We start from the raw sequence: 24,105 nt of genomic DNA on the forward strand, positions 1-24,105 counted from the left end.
CTACTGTAATTTAAAACACTTCAAACTGCATGCATGTTATCCCATATATACCAGTAAGTAAGAGTTCTTGTACACTCACTGGTGAAGGGTGAAGGCTGCACCGTATGTCAGCAGAGGGCCTAGGTATATTAAGCCCACTGCATGGTTTTAAATTTTCCTGTGCAATGAATAATAAGGTGGAGTTCAGAAACCTCTTTCAGTGTGACCGATAATTTATAAATGCTTAAAACATAAGAGGAGACACTAAAATATCTTTCTCCCCAGGAGGAAATCAGTCCAGTTAAGACTAGTAGTTGTAGCCTACAAGTAATCGTTACTACTGTAATGTGCTTAAAACACTTCAAACTGCATGCATGTGGTAGAGTATCCCATATATACCAGTAAGTAAGAGTTCTTGTACACTCACTGGTGAAGTTTATCAGCTGCACCGTATGTCAGCAGAGGGCCTAGGTAAATTAAGCCCACTGCATGGTTTTAAAAGTTTTTTGATTGGTATCTGCACAGTTTGAATAAGCCGTCCTTTTGAGAAAATAATTTGTCAAAAAGTCTCGAGACTAAGGAAAACAGCCAGTACCTGTATGAAGGAGTACCTCTGTGAAGCAGCAGCTTTGCTGCTTAGTTGTTCAGTTCAGCTCTTCAGCTCACTTCTGGAATTGGGTGCCGCATGGGCTGTTTGCAGAGACAAACTGATTCAGTCACAAAACAGGCAGTATTCACCATTTGAGGTTAATATACATGTGATTATGGGGGGACTACAAGAGCGCAGGAAAAAGAGGTATTGCAGAATCTATGGCAGCTTTTATAGTATGACTAGGTGATATAAAAGGAGAAGTTTGCTTCGCATCGGGGTCTTCGAGATCCAAATGTAATTTCTGAATGACTTTTGGCGTACGTCTTCCCTCAGGAGAGAGATTCACTTTGCTGTGTATTTGCTTCTATGTACAATTTGCTTACAAGGTTTTACTTGACCTCCCAGCTTAGCCTTTCTTCTTTTGCAGTTCAACATAAACATTTACACTGTGTTTTTCCTTGCTAATATGCAACTCTGATTCAGTCATGTCTCAGCTTGGAGCAGTACACTGGTACTAACTCCCAATGCCTGGCCAGGATTGAGAAGCTGGATTTCCCAGTCCTGCCTAGTGAGATGTGATGGGTTTGGACTGGTGTGGGAGTCTCTGGAGCATAACTCCACCTTTATGCTCTTTTCCTCAGAACTTCTTGTTAGCCCCACCAGCCCTGTTTGCAAACTGACTACCTGTGCACTTATTTTTTTTGTCTTCCCCGTGAGAGCTACAACCTGTAGACTTGTAATAATTAATCCCTCGGTGTGATGGCTGATTAACTGGGTACTGATTTGGAACATAGCTGTTACCGTTTATTTAACTATTCCAGCAGAAATTGCTTACCAGAGCTGCTTCAACATCTCGTGTGCATTGTCCCCTCAGTGGAGATGAAAATCTCATTTCCATGTCTTAGTCATCTTCCTGCCAGATCTGTCTGGCAAATGAAGGAGCAATAGCAGTAGCTTGCGTTCTCTGGAGAGCAGGAGTGATTTCTGGAGACCATGTTACTCCCTAAAATACGTTCTCTGCTTTTCTTTGCTTTATTGTAAAACTTAACGTTTTAGTAGCCTTGTTAGCTGATGGGAGGGCCAAAAATAAGTAAGCAAACTCAAAATGGAAACTCATTTTTTCTGCCAGTCCCTAGTTCTAGCTTGCTAGTGCTTCATTTAATTATTCTTCAGGGGCAATTATCTGGGTTCCAATTGCACAGCCTTTTTTTGGAACCACTCAGAGTATCTAAACAAATGCTGTTCACGCTGGGAAGCGCGGACAGTTACGAATTGCATTTTAATCTCATAGGCGAGTCAGCCATTTGCCCAATCTGCTTTTAAATTCCATTCTGAGAAGGCAGGTGCCGTGCCCTACTTTCATCTGCATGCGCTGCGCATCCCCTCCTCTGGCGACGGGCTGCTACTTCCAGCTTTTATGCCGTTGGCATTTGACGGGAAGCACTTCCTGCTTTTCATCTGCCTTGATAAGGCTGCAGCAGCTTGCGGTGTTGATGTTACACAAAAGGACTAGTGATTTAACAAAGGCACCAGGTTTTTGAAGGAGTATATCATGCGTCCTTCAGTATGAATTATTTGGTGTTTGCAGTAATATTCTTTGTTGGCATTTCAGAGAGGCCTGTTTTCCTTGGCTTTTTAAGGCTTTTTTTTTTTTCTTTCATTGCTGTCAAGCTATTTCCAGTTTGTTTTCTAGAATGTATTGCCCCCACTTAAAAAAAAAAACCCCAAACACACCCACCCACCCACCAACCACCAAAAAACAAAACTACAAAAAAGTTATCCGAGATCTAGGTTACCTACCCTGTACACTATTTTTCAGAAAACTGCAAAGATGCTTGTCTCGATTTAAAGATTCTTTCCCCGCTTTTCCAATCTGTTACCCTCCTGATTGCTTCATTTACTATTTATTATTTTGCTAGCTTGTCAGCAACAATGACTCAGACTCCTACAACTCAAGAAACTGTGACCAGCCTTAAATCTAACCTTCATTCACGTACTGAGTAGCGCTGGTGGTTGTTTTCCGTATTAGTGACTGACTAACCTTTTTCCTGTGCTCTGATCTCCGATTTAAAATAATCTTTCTGCACCCAGATTATAGTGTCTTTTTAATACTTAATCCCTGCTCTGGATGAGAGCTTCCTATATGATCTTGGTTTTCTGAAATCTGGGATGTTTAGTTCAGTAGCATTCAGTACAAGCCAGAGCTGCAAGCTAGATAGCAAGCATTAAATCCAGATGCTTTTTTTTTTTAAGATTTTTTTTTTTTAATGTGCTGCATGTTGTGAGCTTTGGAAGGGGGTTTGGTGCGTATTGGGGAATCCAGGGGAGTTTTTTCCCAAACCTAAACTTCCTGCCACTGAGGATAGCCTCTGGTAGCTGTTCAGTGTCTAGATTATAGGAATTTGTGAAAAAGACTTTTTGTTACCCTCCTAGAATTTCTCAGTGGGATACCTGTCAGTTATCTTCACTGGATTTCAATTTGCTGTCAACTTTCACAGGTTAGGAAAGCTTTAAGAGGTTTAGGCTTTGCTGATGGCTCATGCTTTGTTTTACTCAACTCGCGTCCCTCTATCTTGAAGTGTTTCTCTGAATAATTTATAGGGAAGCCTTGTTTTAATATTACCCTTCAAGAACTGTGTTAAAAATGAGGAAAAACGGTGTGCTACACCAACAGCAATGGGGTAGCGCTTCTGAGTGTTCCGCTATACAGCTTCATTCGGTAGCTTTTGAAATGTCTACGCGGCTCTGCAAGTTGCAGCATCTGGCAAAAGGAGCTAGCTTGGCCAGTACTCCCTCTTGCTCCCCCACCCCAGCCTTATGCTGGTGAGCTCTACTTAATCCATAATCTCTTGCTTTTAAATGAGTTATCTCCAAGCTTTCTTGAAAGCCATACGTCTATTAGGATTTGATGCGCAGATGGCAAATGCTTAGTTTGGTACAGTTTAGCGGGGCACATCAGCATGCTGCTCTGAATCTGTAGCCGCATACTTCAGTTCTTTACATCTGGATTTATTATTTTAACCTACGATCAAATTTACGCCAGTAATTCAGTGAATACAGTTAGGCTGTGGGTAGAAGTTTACAAGCAGCTGCAGTGGTTTTAAGTTTTTAATGCTATCTATGGCTGCTGAAATTTTTCCTTGTGGAAAATCTTGAGGCAAAATCATCTGGCTATTAAATACATGGCTTGTGCGAGCCTGCCTGACTTGCCGCAGGTCAGAGAACCCATTTTGCCAGCGGAAACTACCTGGACAGTACCTGGGCTGTTACTACCTGGGCAGTACCGTTTCACTCAAAGCGCTGAAAGCAGAGGTACAGAAAATGAAATCTATACGGAAAAGCAGCAAATACTTCCATGGACGCTGGAAATTATGAAGGGCTTATGCAGAGAAAAGGGGTGGTTCAGACAGTGCAGCAAGGCTTTTTTATTTTGTTTGATAATTGTTAACCTTTCCCCTTCTAAAATCGTTAAGGTCGTGAAGTTGATTATTAGTAATAAATTTACTGAGATTGAAGCAATGTTTTCAAAGTTAACTGTTCGAAATATCTTTCATTGTTGTTTAATCATAGTTACATATCTAGACTGACTTGCTGTTTAATTCTCTGCTTGAAATTATGTTTTAATAAGGTGGCTTTTTTAAATCTTTCAAGCATTCTTAAAACGGATGGCAAAGTAAGTAGATCAAGTGTGTTAGAAATTCGTATTTTAAAGTTTACACTAGATATGTAATTAATTTGTATTATAGCAACAGTAGCAAATGCAGAGTATATGCTCATCGTAATTTCCTTTACCTTCAGAAAATACTTGCCTAACCATTATATCCGAGTGTGAATTTATCTCACTCTAGAGTTGTAGAAAACTTGCATTTAACAAATGTGATTCAAAGTTTTTGCAGATGAAGCTGTTTCACAGTGTATTTTTTCTATTGCTCAATCCTGAAAAGGAAATCAAAGTAGAGAAAGTAATAGCACAGTCCCTGAAAATCAGGAATAGACTGCACTAGAAGACAAAGATCCGTAAAAACCCTGACTAGTGCTTGAACCTAGATTTTGCTGCCGACTAACTTGTATGAGTGTTACTCTGTGGGGATTTCCAGTGCTTCTGACTGCACAGAAAACAAAGGTAGGGTAAAATTGCCCAGTTGCAACTTGTTAAGGGGCTGACCTGAAACAACATGGCTTGCAAAATTTCCCATATACGGAAATTGTTGGATTTTAGTCTTTTGGTGCAATGTGTGTCTAAACTGAACTTTTGGCAGATTTCCGGAACAATTGTTATCTTTAGCAGCAGTAAATAGAGCAGGTTCTCTGGTGTGAATAGTAACATTTGAAGTAAGTTTAGGGAAGCGTCCTGCACTGAACATGCCACTTCCTCGCACGGCCCTACAATGCCACTTTTCAAGCTCATGGTTTTAGGCAATGGCCCTATTCCCACGTGTTAGGGCTTGAGCTACTGCACATAAAACTTGCGAGCTTGTGGCTTTACTCGAGCACCTGGCTTTTAGCTTTACAATGCTAGAGTAACAACTCTTCTGCGCTTGGAAAAGTTCATCCTGAAGCTTGTGTTGCAGCATTCCCTCTTCCTATTGATCTTCACTGTGGTCAAGTTGGTCTTAACTTCTCCAAGTCAGCTTGAACTCTGCGAACACTATCGCTTAATTTCGTTTCTGTATTAATGCTGTGTCAGACTTGCTGTGGCACCTGTTAGAAATTGTAATCCAGAGTGTTTCTGAAGGTAGGTTTCTACTCTTCAAAGCCTGTTTTTTTTTACTTAGATTTCTCTCTTTCTGCTGTGCTTGTATTTACTTACTATTCTTCCCATTTGTCCAAAATCCAACTTCAGCGTTGGTTTACTGAAATGATTTGTCCCTGGTTCCAGACTTCCCATGATTTTAGCAACATGTAACCTATCTACTGTTAATTGTAGAATGAGTACAATCATCCATAAAACACTTTTTTTTTTTTTTAATGAGGATGTGGTAGGCTAGCTGTTTTCAGTTCAGTGTATGCTTGCCCTCTCCACTTTGTCAGAGCTGTTGTTAGTCCTTCTCAAGGATTGTGCCACTTCCCTCCCTCCCTCTTTCCCTCAGAGATAAACTCTACCTGGCTTTAACTAGATCATGTTCTCTATCATTCACCCTTACTCTTACTACTATTTTATGTCTCCAAATTTGTAGTGTATTAGTTTTATTTCCAAATGATTTCAGAATTTAACACAATATGCTGAGGAAGTGCACAGATGTAAAGACTACCTTTTTTTTTGTCTGTCTGTATGATTATCTAAAATTTAATTAGTTTTCAGGACACTGACCTAGGATCCAATCTTTTTCTAGAGAAAAATGCCACATCAATTTGCAATCTGCAATGCTCATAGTAAAAGCTGACTTCTGTAGTAGGTTACTCTCAAGACATACTTGGAAAAATAGTTTTTCTTTTTACCCCAAATTTCTCTTTACATCTTCTCTTGCTAAGGCTAGTCTGGACCTTAGGCCCCAAGGGAGAAATAGGCATGTTTTAAATATCAGAATTACTGCAAAGTTCTTAGCTTGGCCCAGATGTCTTTCTTTTAAATGAAAAGGCTCTGATACTGCCAAGTACTCTTCAGCCAACCTTGCTAATTTTCTGGGAACAGCTGTTCTGTCCTCTGGGCTACTGTCAATCTCTGATTTATTCAAATATTCTGTTCTCGCAGGTTAAGACGAATAATAGCAACAAGGCTAAAAGATTAGATTGCTCTTTGTTGTTGATCCAAGCTTCTTCCAAGTTCTGTCTTGCCTAATTGCCTGCTGTGACTAATGGTTCTGTGCTTTTTCCAATTCTGCTTCTTTCATTATTAGTTCCAGCACCTTTGACGCACCAAGTTCTTGAACTTTTTCCCCTCCTGGCCTTTATTTCAGATTTTGCAAGGCATGTCTCAGATGGTCTCAGCTTTGTACCAGAAGCTAGCTTGATCAGCAGTAGGTAACGTGACCTAGCTCTACAGGAAATCGTATAGGCAGGTAGTGCTGATGTTCATCATCTGCTCTATCATGTTTGTGGGGCGAGTTCCTCCTTGTGAGAATCCAGGCGGAATTCCTTTATACATATGAACTCATTTACAACTTTGGCTTGAACCTAAATTACCAGTGCTAGCTAGCTCCTTTTTATCCCAAGTTTTTGGTACCCAGAATTTCAGCTGAAGAAACCTAAGAAACCTTAGAATCATCTATTTATGCTTTTGAGCCTAATCTTGAGGTCTTAGGCTTTTGTTTTCTTTTTAAAGACTCATCTTGTATTTTCTTACAAAATAAGCTGACGTTTTTACAGGTCCGGATGACTCCTATTTTGTCTGGAAGAAGAACGGACAGAAGATGAAGGCATGCATCACTGAGCAATCTCATATGCTGTTTGATGGCAGAGTGCATGTTCTGAGTTGGGTGAAAGATTCAGTATCAGAAAACACAGAATATAAATGTTCATTCATCTCAGAAGTTGGGAACACAACATCAGAAGTGCGCATCACAGTGGAAGATAAAGGTAGGCTGGTTTTGAACGTATGCCATGTTTGGCCTGACCACCATTATGAGGAAAGCTCTGTAATTTTCACCCATAAAACACGTGCATATCTGAAGATGGTAGCTCTGGCTTACTGTATTAGTATCCACTTCAATTGTTTATGAAAAGGTTTCAGAGCCATAAAAATTCCTTCTTCCACCCCCTCTCACAAAGGACTAATCTGTAAATTAGCAGTTATGATCTAGAAATGAAACCGAAACTGCTAAACTAATGGACACAAATTGGAAATCAGATGAGTACTAGAGAGTTAAAAATAGATACCCTGCCAGAGCTCTACAGGGTAATGTAGAAAAATCCTTTAATGCCAAGGAAGTCACATGGTAAAGAGAAACCCCCACCACCCAGGATATTTAAAAAATCAGATGATTTGTAAATCACCTGTAGTTGGATGAGGTCAGTTCCTACCTCTTCATTTGGACACTAACTGGGCATGAGGTCAGTTAGCTAACTTCAGCAGCTGTGCAAGATCTCTGGGTATCCAGAACTGACTGATGCAACTTGAGCATCATTTGCAACTAGCGTTTGAGAACTTGCCCTGGCCTACAGAAGGTCTGAATAGTCTTTAAAAAGACAGCAGGAACGATGAAGATGATATAGTATGGATTTTCTTGGCAGGGTGAAGGAAAAAGTGAATTATTTTTAATTAGCTGGTTAATAACAAACATGAATTTGTCAAGAACAGCTCAACCCTCCTTTTTTCAGTGACAGAGAAAAGCAGTAGGAGTTACACAAGTTGTCTTGCCATCACTCCAGTTACTTTGAAGTCTGTCTCGGAAGCAGAATGAAGAGCATCTCAATGAAACTACTGTAAATGTAAAACAGAGGGAGGCTTTCACTGTGCTCCAAAAGCATTATATACTGTTGCTGGTGTCCTGAAGGATAAACAGAAAATATTACATCTGTGTATGTCACCACCACAGTGTTACATCCTGCAAGAAAAACTGGCAGACAGAATTAGAACTAGAATCTTACCAAGAGGCAGTAAAATAGCCCTTCTCAATAACTCCGTAACATTACTGAAAAACGGGGAAATTACAAACTGGACATAGTCAGCTGTATCGTATCATTCTTCTCCCCAGGCTTGGTATGATCTAACTGGAGCGTTCCTGTGCTTCTTAGATGGGTTTGAACTCTTAACTTGTAGGTCGTATTTTCTAGACCTCGAATCACAGATAAAGGCACTGAATCTGTTTACTCTGGAGGCTATAAAGTTTGCTGCAGAGGGGAAGAGATGGGACCATTTGAATAGAACTTATTTCCAAATAACATGAGAGGAGGTAGAGCAAAATGAAGGACAAGATGGTGGCTTTTGTTCCTTCTAGCCCAGTCCTCCACAGGAAGTTGTGCAACGGAATAGGTACCAACTTACTTCATCATTACGTAGTTATGTAATCATCCCATGTACAATTCTCAGACAGTGCTGGTCAGGATGGATGGACCAAAGAATTTGATATGTGGAGAAGTGCCATCAGTGAACATGACAAGATGATGCAAAACTGGAGGAAAACATGGGTAAGAATTTTTGGAAAAGGTATCTCCTACAGTGCTTTCTACACGACACGCTACAGTCCCAATTTTATAAATAGCCTATGATGCTTCTGCAACCAAATGTATTTATATAACAAAGTGATTAGTATTCCTGTACACACTGTCATTCTTGACCCTCTCAGCAGTAAAATCTGCTCGATCTATGACATACATTACGGTTATGTCAGCTTGCTCCTTCAGTCCACTAACCAAGTGCTAATCAGTCAGTAGTTCTCATCCTGCCAAAACAGTAAGTCTGTGTATACCAAATATAGTAGATTAATTTCATCACATCTATAGACTAACTGGATTGCAGAGACTACTGGTCTTCATAAATGGTATTGTCCATCAAAGCTGGCCTTCCTTTAAAAAAACCCAATAGTCCATACTTAGCTTTTAATGTTTTTCTCCAACAGTTAGAACAAAGATTACTTTTGATAACTTTTGGATACGACACATGCTTGTGGAGTTAGTATAAGCAACCTTTAAACCCAATTTTAATTTTTAAAGCAGCAGTAACACATCATTCTGAACTTTTTCTTCAGGAGAGCTGCAACAAGAAAAACAGCCTTTAATGGACACAGGAATGAACAGGCTAGAAGGAGAAATGTATGCAAGTTATCCAGTATTCTTAATATCACAGCATTCAAAGAGGTATTTGTGAGTGCTAGTGCTGGCATTAAAATTGATATTCAGGAGAATCACCTGAAGCTTGAGGTGGAAGAGGATATCCTTACCACACCAAAGAATAACTAAGTTACATGCTACAAGAGAGGCCACCCATCCCATGCTGGAATTATCTCTGGTTTTCTGATGACAGTTATTTCAGCTTAATGAAGAACAAAAGTGGTCTCAGTAAGACTTGTGCTGCTCAAACAATATAATATGATGTATGGCTTCTGTTTTGAGTTCATTAAGCAAACCAGTTAATTTTGTGCTTGAGCATCTTGGCACATGATTTAGAGATTAATAAGATGTGGATCACATACATTAAAAGGCACTTAAACTGGCCCATTTATTTTCTCTTCATGTGTTTACCCTTATACTCTGTTCCCAGTGTTTTGAAGAGCATTCCTTTCTGGCGTCAGCAAGTTCATTTGTTCAAACACATTTCCTTTGGAAATAAAGCTTCTGTACCAAATAAAGAACTTCTGACTAATGCTCAAAATACGGATAGATTACAAGGCACCTAAGTTAAAGCAGACTCTTTAGTTTTTGCAAGTTATTCTTCTATATTTGAGATAACTGTAGTAGCTTTAAAAAATTCTGTTGAATGAATTCTAAAACTAAACTGCATCAAGTTCATATATTTCTAGTGAACAACTACAGATTGAAAATGGGAGGACCTACTTAATCCACAGTGAAACTGTTTTACTGCATTGCTGTTCAGAGTTTTGTCCTTCTGCATCTAATAAACACTAAGTCTGAGGCATAATTCAAGTTTTCTCTCTTGTCTTCTCAATGATTTTCAACAATCTGGAAGCAAGAAAGATGCCACCTAAGAATCACTATAGCTTGAGTCCATGTGGACAGCTGCTCCTAGCAATAGCAGAAAGCTTCATACTTATCCCCAAGTTATCCCCTAACTGGTAAGATTTAAATTAGATTGAAGAAAGCATTCTCCTCACTCTAAAACTTTCCTGAATGACCCCCTTTTTTTTTTACGTGGTCACACATGCAGGGTGAAAATTCTTATACACAAACCATTTTCCCTGTTTTTCACAGCGGCAGTCATAAATTAATGCTGATGCAGACTTCTGACACCAACGTTCAGAGGGAATTTTTTTTCCCCATTGTTTCTCTTATGACATCCTTTATGGCTAAGGGACAACTATAAAAAGACTTTTCTTGAATTGTCCCTCCTCTATTTGTTCAATAGATTTGGAGCAGACAAGTTTAGTTCTGTGGGGCTGAGTGGGAAGGTAAGGCTTTATAAGATTGAGGTCAGAGTTTTAGATGAGCATAGCTGAGCTTTGCCTTGTCTCGGCAGTGAAGTACTGCAAGTAGTAAAAAAAGATTGCCAGAGTTTTTGTTTAGGTCAACTTCATGAAAAAACATCTGTGTAACAGAATTAGCGAACATAACTGTGACCCCTTATAGTGAATTTTTTTGCTACATTCTAAGAACAGGAAATAACTCCCTAAGATTTTGAACAACCTATAATGTTTCCAAAGTAACTTTTCATGCTCTCCTACAGTAAGACAAAATAGAAAATATGGCCAAAAAAAAAAAAAGGGCTGTTAATGTGATCTTCACCAACTGGTCCCCGTTCCATGCAGTGACTAGGTTTAGCAGTTTCAGAGTTTTAGATGTGTACTGAAGTGGCACAAGCACAAATAAATCACAACTTACTTACCTCTGAATCAAGGATATCTGTCCGCCAAAACAATCTTTCATCACTGGGATCTTTCACCTTCAATTGCCATTTAAGATTAGAAGAAACTAACACAAAAAGATCATCATCATCATAACTAATGACCAACTGTACATTTCAGCTTAAGGCTGGCTTCCCTTACCAACGTTCTTCCTCAAAACTGACATTTCAAGTATCAAGTGCCCACCAGAAGAGTTTATTTAAGTCACAACCGTACTTTATAGAATCAATATATTGTAACAGATTTTATACAATTTACATTCTACAAAATTGTTAGAATTTCAAAATTATTTAAAGTTTTTATATCGCTTCTAACTTCACAAGGCAGCTACTTTCCAAAGTATTGCACTACAAATGTTCAGTGCGGTGAAGCGCTTACAGATGCACGTCAGAGATGCTGGCAGCAGCACATGGCATCTGTATCATCTTTCAGAACAGCTGACAGAAGTTACATGTGCATCCTCCAATTACTTTCTTTAGGCTTGTCCTCTTATGTCTGCAACTTGTAAACAACGGTATTTATATAGGACATTCCCACTAAGGTGCTCCACCACCATTATTGAGCACATTTTATTTTTAAAGTTTTGTTTCCTGTAAGATATAAATTTTCCCTACCTTAGATACAAACTGAGAGCGATCAAAAACTCTTACATACATACATCGACACACCCCCAAACTGAAGGAATGAGGAGCCTGTCGGCATGGAGAAGGTACAGATAGGATAGCAGGCTTGCACATTTGCTGTTCTTCAATATCTTCTAACTTCAAAGCAGGACCTATGATAAACTAGTCTCAGTAGAAGCAGAAACATCATCATTGTACACTTAATCAACTTCATAAAATTTCTAAACAGAGCATTTTCACTTCAGGAATGAGACCTCTGCAGTCCATGCTCTCTCCTTTCCACCTGCTGTATGATCCCAGAAGAACAAAATATCACACAGAAGAGCTAACTGGGAACTTTGTCATCATGGCCTTCCTTAATTAGTTTCAATCAAGCTGCCTGCCCAGAATTAATTTCTTGCTGACTGGAAAAAAGTGACATTGACACCAGCCTGCCCACCTGAGCAGGTTTATTTAGAACTAAAAATCAAAACCAAACCCACAATCAAAAAACAGTTGAAGTTCTTTAAACAAGAGTTAAAAATAAAAAGCAACTCCCCGCAAGCCCCAACCTTCTGGCTCATGGAATCTCTTCCCAAATAAAATCATCTTTCTAGCAAGTTCTTTTGGTACACTGTATCACTAACAAAGCAATGCTAGTCCATAAAACCATTAAAGTATGCCAGGCCAGTTCCAATGGTCCAGGACTAAGACAATTTGCTGTTGTCATCCGCTATCGTTATCAGCCAAATACATAGAACATAAAAGCATTAGCCAGTGCCTCGTGCTCCAGTGTGTATTTTGCTTAAAGGGATTCAGAACAGTTTACTTAGCTGACTTCAAATGTTTCTTAAATTACTTTATTTTGCTACCTTCTTCCTAGGGGTCTAAAAGAAAAAAAAAATTAAAAGCTCAATAGAATTGGATCTGGATTTACTGATGCTCTTCCGAATTCACTATCACCATGTCAGCAGTTGCACTCTTTTCCAGTTCCAGTGCATATGGGTTATACTCTTCTTCAAGTTTTCTCTTCCAGATTTTAACTAGGGAATATTAGAATAAAAAAAAAACAAAACAACAAACAGGTTACCGTATAATACTTGAGGAAAAACTTAAAATGAAAAGTCACGCTGATTCTCTACTTCCTCCTCAAAGTAAGTGCTGAGATAAGTTGGCACATGGACGTGTTGATGCGTACACCACGCAACATCAGATGATGCATGAAAGAATACTTTAGGAGTGATGGGACCCATTGAGGTCCTTGTGGCCAGCCCCCCACTCAAGCAGGGCTAACTCTGAAGGTGGGTGCAACTTTAAAAAAACACAGAAGTTTTCAAAACTTTCAAAGAAATTTTAAGTTGCCTAGTATCTGTGGTAACTGTCATTGTCTGGTGACTGTACGAGCAGTGCTGGAAGCATGTGTTTCTGGAAGTGGAAGGCCTTTACAAAACATGAACACTTTTGGACAGGAAGATGCATCTCAAACAGGCTTCAATACAAAACTTAAGTCCAGCATAGTTATAGAGTATGCACTTGTAGAAAAAAAACTTAAGATGATTTTTTAACAAACAGAAATAATAAGGAGCTCTGTTAAACCTCCTTGGACAAAGCAATGAGTACTGCCTGCCATCAGTGGATTTCACAGAGGAATTTTCTCTAGGACTTTCTCAGCAAGAGCTGACCTCAGGTTTATAAAATAGGGGGCCAGGGGAAACCACAGAAAAGCAGAATTTCCCCCCTTACTAACCACTAAAAGTGTCAGGCGTCATTTGTTTCAGTGAAAATGGTAGAATTGAAGAGCATTTTGAATGAAAACTAAACCAAAAACAAGTCCGTAAATACTCACTATAATTTGGTACATCCTCATCAGAGTCCCTGGAAGATGTTTTACCAGTTTCTGACAAGCCATTTTTTTCATATTCAGTGGTTAAGATGCTGGGTTGGGTTTCTCTTACTCCTCCTTCAGCTTCTTCCTCTAAAGCTGCTATCATATCTTTGTAGGCCTTCCTGGCCTCTGTTGTCAGTTGTACCATTCTATGAAAATGGTCCTATGGGAATATAAAATATTAGTAGAGCTTAAATCATACAGTAAATTTTAACATCTCCATGAAAATCTGTAATGAATATTCCTTATTCAGAACATATATGTTCATATATAAAAGTTAAGCAGCTAAGTATGTATAAAGACATGAAAAACAATTTATAAACGTTTATAAAAACACGAATTCTCTTGGAAAAAAAAAATTTTGGAAGAGATCTAGATGGAGAGGATGTCAGGAAGAGATGGCCAAACTACTTTTTTGAACAGTGCTGAGTGGCTGTACTTCTAAAATCAATTTTTCATGTAAGCAACTGACCTGGGATAAAGAGTATAAGTGTGCAAATCAAAACAAACAAACAAAACCTTAGAGTATTTTTCTTCCCCTTACAGGTAAAAAGTAAAGCTAAACAAAAACATGAACCTATGTATTTCAACTTACCTGAGCCCCATCATAGCTAAAAATTCCCACCACACTCACAGGCACTGCTTTGTTCACACAGCGGCCTAGGGCCTTGCGATTAAGGGCAAAAACAAACGGGATATTCTGTTCACAGGCGCAGTCAATAATGTTGTGTAGAGTCTCATCCAACCCACCTGGAGCAGACAACAGAATTAGCAAAGAATGACACTATTCAAGCTGATTATAACTAAAGGACAGTACTGTTAAAAGTAGTGGCAAAAAATAACCCAAGATTATGGGCGCATTCTGAAATTACAAGAGTTTATAGGAAAAAATACATGGATCTCAGTAATAGTGTTAGATCTCCATTTGACATTTTTTTCTTAGTTCTTAATTAGCAGTATCCTTAGATGACTACTATTCCATATTTTGTTATATGCGTAGTATAGTCTAATCTAGTATTAAAAAAAAGACCCAGCTGCTAAGAAATTATTTAAAAGTTAATAGAAAGCAATGACAATAATTACAACAAATTTTAAACAAACTATCACTGACAACTTATTGTCAATCTGTGGCCTAAAAGAGACTGATACAGCAGGGCTTCTTGTGGTGGCACAGTGGGCATCACTAACCTTTGTCTCTTCTCAGCTGCGCCAGCGCAATCTTTTGTGTAGCTGCACTGCAAATCGAAAACTAAACAGATCCTAGTTTCAGATAACTTCCCCCACCCCAGATAGTCTTGACTCAGCTCGCACTTCAGCTGCACAGCAGTAAACAATCCGAAGAAGGAAGGCATCTTTATATGACTTTATATTGAAAGGCTACTCAAAAAAGTTCCTCCAATAATAATACTGCTGCCAGTATACTGAGTCTGCTTTTTTACGTTTCTTTTATTAAACAAACATTTTTTTTTTTTACTTATTTACCCTTTGACTGAATCTTTTCACAGTTAGGAGAGATGATGACACACTTCAGTTTTTTCAGCTTCAGATGTTTCAAAACTTCTCTAAGACCCATAACAAGCCTGCGTTTTATCTTGGCCTTTACTGGGTCTTTCTGATACAAGCGATCTTGGAAACGAACCAGTTCTTTTAAGAGATCTGTCACACAACTGTCAACTTCTTTACTAAGTACCTGGCTGCAATAACTGGAAGAAAGAATCAATTAAATGTTAAAAACCCTAAAATTACAAGTATGAAACACAAAAATATATAGTATGTAAAACATGTAAAATATAAAGTTTACCTCCTGTTCTATACTACTCCATTCCATTCTATTCTGTTCTATGTCTTTGTCTTTTTTTCTGTTTCCACTCCAAACACACTTGTTATATACGTGAAAACAAAAATTTACCTAAGATTTTTTTTTCAGTGGCTAAGACCTTAGAGAAAGTTTTGTTACTTGTGGTATCTGGATACCCTATCAAACTATACTAGAAATACATACACACATGTACAATAAACATATATATATATAATGCCAATAAATATATATACACGTTTTTCTATTGAAGCATTTTTCTGAGGACATTTATTTTGACCTATATAAATCAAAGTTCAGCAACCAAAGCATAACGTTTATTTTTATAAATTCCAAGCTACTTATAATGAAGATGGAAATCTGGATCAAATTCCTCCTCCCCAGGTTCATATTTTTTGTCTGTCATCTTATTTCACTTACCAGACTACAGCCTTGTAGTATTCATAAGGAAAGGATAAAAAACGGATGGTACTTCATCCTTCTAGTATTCCCTGGGAAAGATCAGGGTTCCAAATTGGTTTTTTCCCCCCATCTTTTATGCAAAGAATCGTTCAGTAAAGAAGTGTCTCAAAGCTCAAAGCTTTCCAGTTGATTTCAGTAAGTCTCAAAGACAAGTCTACTAAAACACTGAAAATCTAATCTAAAGACACAAAATATTCTAAGCTTTGCTGAATGCTTTACATCCTGTAATAGGTAGGACTGAGTTGCCCTGTACATATTCAACCCAAACTGTGCTTTCAGTAAAACAGCATTGCATAGACACAAATTAAGTAATTTTTAATGCAATTAAAAGTTAAATTAGAGCTAACACATGGCATCAGGAAGATAAAGAATGGCTGCATCAATATTAACCTTTACTATAACATGAACTGCAAAAAGGCCAGCAGTGCCTTTATGGGAGGAAAACTAGAAGTTAAAACACTGCTTACCTAAAGTAACACTTTTAAACTGTCATGACTGGATCATGACTGGACCTCTTCACATATAGTAATGACTATTTCTTCTTTTATAAGGAAACATGTATACATGTCTGTTTAAACAAAACTAAAAGTGTTTGCACATAATAACCCATATATCTTCCCTTTATTTCTCTGCCTAGCCACAACTTGAAAATGTCATCTGGCTAGTCACATTCTTTACGTTTTTGCCATTTGGTCTAGCAGCAGAAAACCAAAGTACATACTAAAAATAAGTACGGTGTACTACTATGCTGGTTTTGGCTGGGATAGAGTTAATTTTCTTCATAGTAGCTTGTATGGGGCTATGTTTTGGATTTGTGCTGAAAACACTGCTGATAATACAGGGATGTTTTGGTTACTGCTGAGCAGTGCTGACACAGAGTCAAGGCCTTTTCTGCTTCTCACCCCACCCCACCAGCGAAAAGGCTGGGGGTGCACAAGAAGTTGGGAGGGGGCACAGCTGGGACAGCTGACCCCAACTGGCCAAAGGGATATTCCATACCATATGACGTCATGCTCAGCATATAGAGCTGGGGGAAGAAGGAGGAAGAGGGGGACGTTTGCAGTTATGGTGCTCTGTCTTCCCAAGTAACCATTAAGCGTGATGGAGCCCTGCTGTCCTGGAGATGGCCGAACACCTGCCTGCCGATGGGAAGTAGGGAATGAATTCCTTGTTTTGCTTTGCTTGCGTGCGCAGCTTTTGCTTTCCCTATTAAACTGTCTTTATCTCAACCCACGAGTTTTCTCACCTTTACCCTTCCAATTCTCTCCCAATTCCCACTGGGGGGGAGTGAGCAATCGGCTGTGTGGTGCTTAGTTGCTGGCTGGGGTTAAACCATGACAACTACTCTTTTTCTTAAATATTACGCTGGCACTCCATTTATTTAAAATAAGGTACTTATATTTTAACAGCAGCTCCTTTTCCTTCCTTAGCCTCTAATTAATTTCTGATCTTTTTTTTTCCTTCAAGGAACATGCATTTTGAAGTGAGAATTACAACAACGTACAGACTATTTCTCTTTTTCACAAGAAAAGGCCTTGACTCTGTGTAAGCACATCTCTATCATTTCTTTGTCTATGTGTCAGCTTACAGAAAAACAAAAAAAAAATTAGAACCTTTCAGTCTAAACTCCAATCAGTGTTGCACAGAATGCAATTGAAGTATCTTGTTTGAAAAATGCCGTATCGGTGGTACTGTGGAAAAACAGAAATCAATACAATCAATACTTACTCTCTAAAATTCCTACTATGGATTTTTGGAAGATTGGAGGTTAGCTGCTTTGAAGTCATAGAACCTTCTGTAGATTCCTTGATCCCTATGTTCTCCAGAAACCCTTCAGCAACTTGCGTTACAGGAACAGCTATCATGTAAATAAAGACATTTCAATGAAAAGACAGACCAAAAAGCATTGTGAAGAGACTAACTTGTCAAGTATCTCTGGAAGAGTCATTACTTCAGTATTACAACAGTCTGTGGTAGTAGGGGAACAGGTCACACATTTTTTATCTCTTAGTTTTTATTACTGTACCTCTTCTTAAACAGATTGCCAGAGAGATGCAGGGACTCTCATTACGACATATAATAAATCCAACAGGTATGAAAGTGTGGAACAGTAATCAGAATCCCAATTACTCAACTACACTGACTATCAGCTTTGGCACACTTCAGACTCTAGATAAGTGCAAGCTGAATCTTAGAAAATTCTGAAGTTACAGTTCTCATTTGGCAGTATTTGCTACACATTTTTGAAAGTACTAAGTGTGCTCACTCTCAAATCTCCATCTACATGCTGTATTAAAGTCTTCTCTTGAAAGATACCTGCTTGACTATCCTGTAGAAGCATTTCATCTTCAGTAATATTTTCTGCAGACTGACAAATATTATCTTCATCTTTTGGTACTGCTGTCTGTTCTAACAGGTGTTGCTGTTTTCGTTGTTCTCTTTCTTTCAGAATAATCTAAAAATATATATATAAACCCCAAATCAATTCATTGTCACATAGGTAACAAAACAGTTTCTCTTACCAAGTGTTTATGTACAGAGCATTCATAAAGAAGTTTGGCACTATCATTCAAAGGTTAAAACATCTGGGGGTTGTTTAATTTGCACATAAAGAGAAGGAAAGATATTCCCTAAATCTACATAGAAAAGGACTTTTTCCTTGGTTACCAGTGCCTGGGTGGAGAAAATAATTACTAAAGATCAACTACAAGAGCAGAACTAAAGTTAAAGCAACAAATTGCTTCAATGCAGAGAAGCAGGTGAAAAAGTCTCCCTCTTTACCTTTCTTCTTCAGACCGTCAATTTCTAGCAATTCAGCCAAACACTCAAGTACATACATATATATATATATGCGCACAATTACTCTTCCCCCTTATTCCCCTGTTAAAAATCTTGAGTCAGTCTAATAGATCTCTGTCTCTGAATTTGCTGGCTGAAGAAATTACCACGGATAGTAAAGCCGTATGGTACATGGAAGGAAGGAAAGTAGGACATATGCTGGATCCAAACATGCTACCATAGGTGAAAGCAATAATCAATTTCCGGAAACTCATCTTCTTTCTCTGCTTTCATAGCTGCTAAGAAGCAGTTATTGTATATATGACCACTAGCTCAGCTAATCTACCCAAAATTTGTAATTAATTACACCACAGAATCTGATTACAAAAGTAAATTTCTCCATTTGCATTTGTCAAAGATGAACAAAGAACAAAAATAAGCTCTCTATCTCAGAACACAGATACTACACAGACAAAGCAATCTTTGCCTTCTCAAACCTACTTTGGAAAAGAGATGGCATGAAGATAGAACAGCCAGAAGACACAGTAATTAGTATCACCGCCCAGGGTTTGTTATATGTTGTTTATACTGTACAGTTCTCAAATTCAATTAAGCAGCACAGAATGACCACTAAACTACCTTCACTAGCTCCGTAAGAGTTGTTCTAGACCAAAAAGTGACGCAGCGATGGAGTGCTATCTCAAAATCCTCTGTATAGAAGACATGACAAGAAGCAACATGAATGGGCAAAGAGGGAAGGTACAAGAGAAATCACCAGGTGGATCTAACACTAGTTGCTGCAGATTCAGTTGAAGCTCTGGCTTGGAAGAGCACAGAAACACTAAATACTACCTTTGTTTTATCCATTCTCTGCAGCCCTGCAAATAAGCATGTCTTGTCCAAACCAAGTAAGATTTCTTTGGATGTCCCCCTGTACCAATGATGTGTGGACACTTTTTTGTGGACACTACAAAAAGATAGCACTTCTTCAGCTATCAAGTGATTTAAGTAAGAAAATATATTTTGGGGGAATTTTATATGCTATTCAGCAAGACTCCCCTCTTCTCTCCTGCCTCCCCTCCCCTTTTTTAAACCAAGGAAAGCTAAAATTGAATTTAGACAAGTGGACGCTGAGATGCAGATCTTCATACTAGAAGGTTTAATAGACTCACAGAATAATACTGAAGTTACATTACCCTATATTGTACTATGTACGGTAAAAATATGAGCACCTTTTTAAGAGGTGTTGGTCTCTTTGCTTTAGGGACTTCTCTCTGTTTCCCTTTCTTTACCAAAGGAGCGCTGGAATCCAAAGGGTTATGAGGCATCTTTCCTTGGTTTAACCGGTGACTTTTTGTGGCTGTAGCAGGTTCTTTAGAAAGCAATGGTATGGCACCACCAACTGAGATAAAAAAAAAGTCTGCATCAGACAACCATGACAAATACCTAAAATAGAATCCAATGTAAGTCTAATGTCTGGATTAGGACTAGTATACATATATTAAATTTGTGTTGTGTTGCTATTAAGAATATTTATAGGCAATCCTGTGTCATTAAACAACGTTATTTAATAAAGATACTCCTCCCAAAAGACTGACATGTCTTCTACTTTTATTATACAACCAGAATCACAAGCTCTGTCCCTGAACTCTCAAAAGCAGAATTTGGCAAAACACTGCACTCCAAGCTACCTTCCACACCACGCCATGCTGGCTTGGTAAACCCTTCAGGAATCTCCACATTTCATGGTAATGGCATTTCCTCCTCCACAGATTCTGTACTGTGTTAAGATAAATACTGAGTTGCAGTATTGCAGATTTTAGATTTAATTGCTGTAAATAATCTGGAACACTTACTTTTACCATTTGTTATGCCTTAATGAAGTTGGATGAAGTTCATTTGCAGATAGGTAATGAGTAATGCAAAGCTACAGCTAAGTCTCTTTTGCTTAACCAGCACAGCTCTCGGGAGATGTCTACTTTACTTGCATTTTTCAGAGGGTTTAGAACACAGAAGCTTTAAATGACTGTCCAAGTCCCTGAACCTGGACCTTCCAAACCATGACCTCACATCCTGAAAACCACTCTCCCTTTTCAACTATCAGTAGGAATTGCTGTATCATGTGAGAGCACTTTGTCAAACTTCAGTTACCTGCAATATAAACCAGGTTACATTAGCAAGTCAATGAAGAGGATGACATATGCATCAGTGGAATGAGCTTGACACCTTTGTGCCTCAGGCAACCTCTCTCCCCTAAAAAACACCCAAAACTTCTGGCAGCTTGTCTTGAGCCATCTTCATTTACTGCTTCCAAAGTATTCATATGCTGATCCTCCAACACCGCATAAACGGTTTACTTCATAAAACTGCTACACTGCAACTTTTCTTTTTTGGCTCTGTGTAACAAAGGCAAATTGAGAACACTGCCAAGAATGTTGTGCAGGATGTTAGCATAGGTGGCTACAAAATTGAAGCTGGATTTGAAGCAATACGTAAGTATACATCCTGCAGACACGTGATATTTCCTTCACTGTGTACATCACCTCTTCATTTCTCATGTTGGAACTTGATGGCTTTAACAGTTTGTGTCATTTTGCATGGTTGATGCATTTCCAAAACGTAATTTAAATTCAAATAATTACTGCTTTACTATGCTGTTCCATCCATACATTATTTACCAATTGAAGTAGTAACTGGAATGAAATAACTTTGTCTGCAGTCACACTCCTTGTCCTTCTTGTTCACTGTGCTTCTCTTTTGGTTACAGAGGTCAGCACAATGCCACTTCACAAACTGAAGTTACATTTTGGCACACACCAATTTAATGGGTGCACTCAAAGTTAAAAAAAAGTATAAAGCTGACGTAACATCTGCCTTATACTTCCAGGATACAAACATGACACATCAATTTCTCTTCTGCAGCAAATTCAGACAGAGGCAATTTAATATTAGAAAACAGGTATTGTGACCCATACCTTTGTGCTCCACCATCTACTCGCCAATCCATACACTGTATTATTTTCTATAAACAAAACTGGTTATTAGCACCTCTGCAGCATTGAGTTTGACTGACTCAAATGAAAAAAAGAGATCAATTGCAGAAAAAGAATTTTAAAAAGCATCTTACAAGTTCTCTCAGTTAGTGAAAGAAAATCCCATTGATGCTTGGTATTTCAAGCTTTTCATTTAAAAGCTCAGCTATCATATTAAACATTGTGAGATGAATTCTCTCACGACCAGCCCTCTTTCTGAAATAATTAAAAAAAAAAAATCTTTACTGAAATAAGGAGAGAAATTTTATCATCATTAAATTCTAGCAAACATCATGTTTCCTTTAGCAAAATATATTGCACTAACATAGCCGAGACTAAATTTTGACCTACAATGAAAAAGACACTGAGCTATTTGTTTCTGCTTCCTGGTTATGCATCCACAAGGTCTGAAAGATTCTCTCCATCACCACAACCTAGCATTTTGTTAACAGCAATTATTTCACAACTATCAGGCATGGCAGAACTCATCCTGATTGACTCTCATATAACCCCTGTGTTTACAAAGGAGCTTTTTCACTCAAGTTACAGCTCTAGGATTTCTAGCATCAGAGGAGCTTAAAAAAGCCTTTGTTACTATGTAGCCCCTTCCTGCAGGTTCACATCACAACAGTAACACACATAGTTAAGATGAAGCAAAAACCTCCACAAACATTAGTATTTTTGTCAAAGGTAAATTTCAATCACCTCTTATATTTATGTAAGATATTCTTTTACAAATCATTGTCCTGAAGACTCTTCTTTCCCCAAGTCTTCTTCCTCCAAACAATTCAGATTGCCACGCTTTTTAATTTTTTTTTTTTTTAAAAGAACTTTCATTTTCTCTTGCATCTTGTGAACTGTGCTCCTGCCTGGATATTCAGAGATCACTACAGATCAGAAATCAGGCTACATTTAACATTTGAATACTTAAAAACAACTCAAGGTGAAAGAAAGGAAATTTCATCATAACCAATACCTGAAAACACCACAGGTTTAGAAGACTGTTTTGACTTCTCTGTTTGCTGCTTCTGCTCCAAGACTGCCAGCATGCCACCCAAATCCAATTGCACGGGAATTTGACTCTTCTTACCACTGCTCCTGGATGTTTCCTGAACAAGTTAAGTACCAATTAGTAATGCTCTCCATTTCAGAATGTAAAGACTGTATTTTGTATGGCGTGTACTAACATTCAACATCTTCATCCACGATACTTTCTATTTTTAACTTCATTCAAAGAAAGTAGTTTGATCTTTAAATACATATCAATTTTAATGTGAAAAATAAAAAAAATCAGAAACAGTTCAAGTAACTTTTGAATAGCTACTGGAAAAAAGCATAAAAGTATAAAGTCTTTAATAAAGGAGGTGCTTTATGTCAGGCTCCCACTTTGGTCAGACTGCCACCTATCTTTGAAAAAGAAAAAAGGCTTACCAGAATTGAAAGTTTTGTTAAAAGTACAGAAAAACTACTCTGTGAATCTTCCAGGGTATGTGATTGCAATGCACATTTATCATTATCTTCAATGCCTTATTAAAAAGAGAGGTCATCATCTTTAAGCACCATCTCCTCATAAGCAGTAATCTTTCTGTCTGCTTTGAGGAGAAGGCAAAAGCGGTGTCCCACACTTGACACCACATTTAATGATTCAGAATATAAAAATATTACAAATCAATAGTCTAGCAAAGACTACAGAAGGGCAAACTATGATGGCAAAACATGCTAAGGAAATTATTTTGTGCTTTTAGAAGTCTTATCCTGGAGGACCAATTCATCATAGCTTCTGTTACAACAGGGTTAAGGAATGTGACCTGCTGCTTCTGAGCCTGGGATCTCATCTTGCATCAGAGCTATGCCAGAATCTACTCACCAACATGGAACTACTTACTGATCTCACTGTTGCTCTGTATTTCTTCTCCTTGCCCCAAGCTAAGTGGATCTCCTTGCCTCTTTGTCTTAATCTAGCAGAACCATTTTTAAGAGGTTCCCAGCTCCTTAAGACAATCAGTTTGAACTGGATTTATGCCATGATCAAATAAGACAGGTGAAAGAAAAATTCCTGATATCTGAAACTCGCAGACATTAATGAAAAGCTAGTATTTTTCCTTAAACACTGTATCACAAACTGGGGGCTAGTAATTACTACCATTGAGCGCTGCTAATCACAAGGATCTTGTCACTTATCTCAAAGTACGAATGACAAAGTATGAATACAATTGCAGATGAGCTTGGACTTAGTCTTATACTTAAATATGCCAATTTTGTTTGTCATTTTGAGTTGTAAACTTACTTTCAAACATGAATTTTTACCTGCGTTTTCTTTCTTTCTAATGTAGAAGATGAAGCTTGCTTCCCTGACAGTCCATCCACCTTGGGAGTTCCATCCAGTGTGGGAGACCGACTATCCCAAGGCTCTTCAGGGAGATGGATCTTTAAAATTTAGAGACAAAGGTGACAAGGAGGAAGAGAAAATATTTAAAGACACATGGAAAAGGGTAAAGTGAA

General features: G+C 38.3%; 2 protein-coding genes across 3 annotated transcripts in view; one reads left to right on the plus strand and one right to left on the minus strand.

Moving 5' to 3' along the window:
- LOC103900827 (semaphorin-4D) overlaps positions 1–10,090 on the plus strand; it is a 45,099-nt gene extending 35,009 nt beyond the window's left edge. For both annotated transcript variants that reach the window (XM_009281607.1, XM_009281615.1), the window contains 3 exons: positions 6,878–7,087; positions 8,541–8,638; positions 9,199–10,090. In XM_009281607.1, coding sequence (XP_009279882.1) covers positions 6,878–7,087; positions 8,541–8,638; positions 9,199–9,228 — 338 coding nt within the window. In that variant the 3' untranslated portion in view covers positions 9,229–10,090. The remainder of the gene's footprint in view (positions 1–6,877; positions 7,088–8,540; positions 8,639–9,198) is intronic.
- Positions 10,091–11,204: 1,114 nt separating this feature from the next.
- SECISBP2 (SECIS binding protein 2) overlaps positions 11,205–24,105 on the minus strand; it is a 30,147-nt gene continuing 17,246 nt past the window's right edge. Inside the window, exons 10-18 of the mRNA XM_019472639.1 lie at positions 23,911–24,030; positions 22,580–22,712; positions 19,804–19,973; positions 18,110–18,248; positions 17,522–17,651; positions 14,998–15,218; positions 14,111–14,265; positions 13,477–13,678; positions 11,205–12,673 (exon numbers count right to left, since the gene is read on the minus strand). Of these exons, the coding sequence (XP_019328184.1) occupies positions 12,564–12,673; positions 13,477–13,678; positions 14,111–14,265; positions 14,998–15,218; positions 17,522–17,651; positions 18,110–18,248; positions 19,804–19,973; positions 22,580–22,712; positions 23,911–24,030 (1,380 nt within the window). The 3' untranslated portion in view covers positions 11,205–12,563. The remainder of the gene's footprint in view (positions 12,674–13,476; positions 13,679–14,110; positions 14,266–14,997; positions 15,219–17,521; positions 17,652–18,109; positions 18,249–19,803; positions 19,974–22,579; positions 22,713–23,910; positions 24,031–24,105) is intronic.

This window comes from Aptenodytes forsteri, unplaced genomic scaffold, assembly GCF_000699145.1.
Source record: "Aptenodytes forsteri isolate BGI_AS27 unplaced genomic scaffold, ASM69914v1 Scaffold220, whole genome shotgun sequence".
Taxonomy (NCBI): domain Eukaryota; kingdom Metazoa; phylum Chordata; class Aves; order Sphenisciformes; family Spheniscidae; genus Aptenodytes; species Aptenodytes forsteri.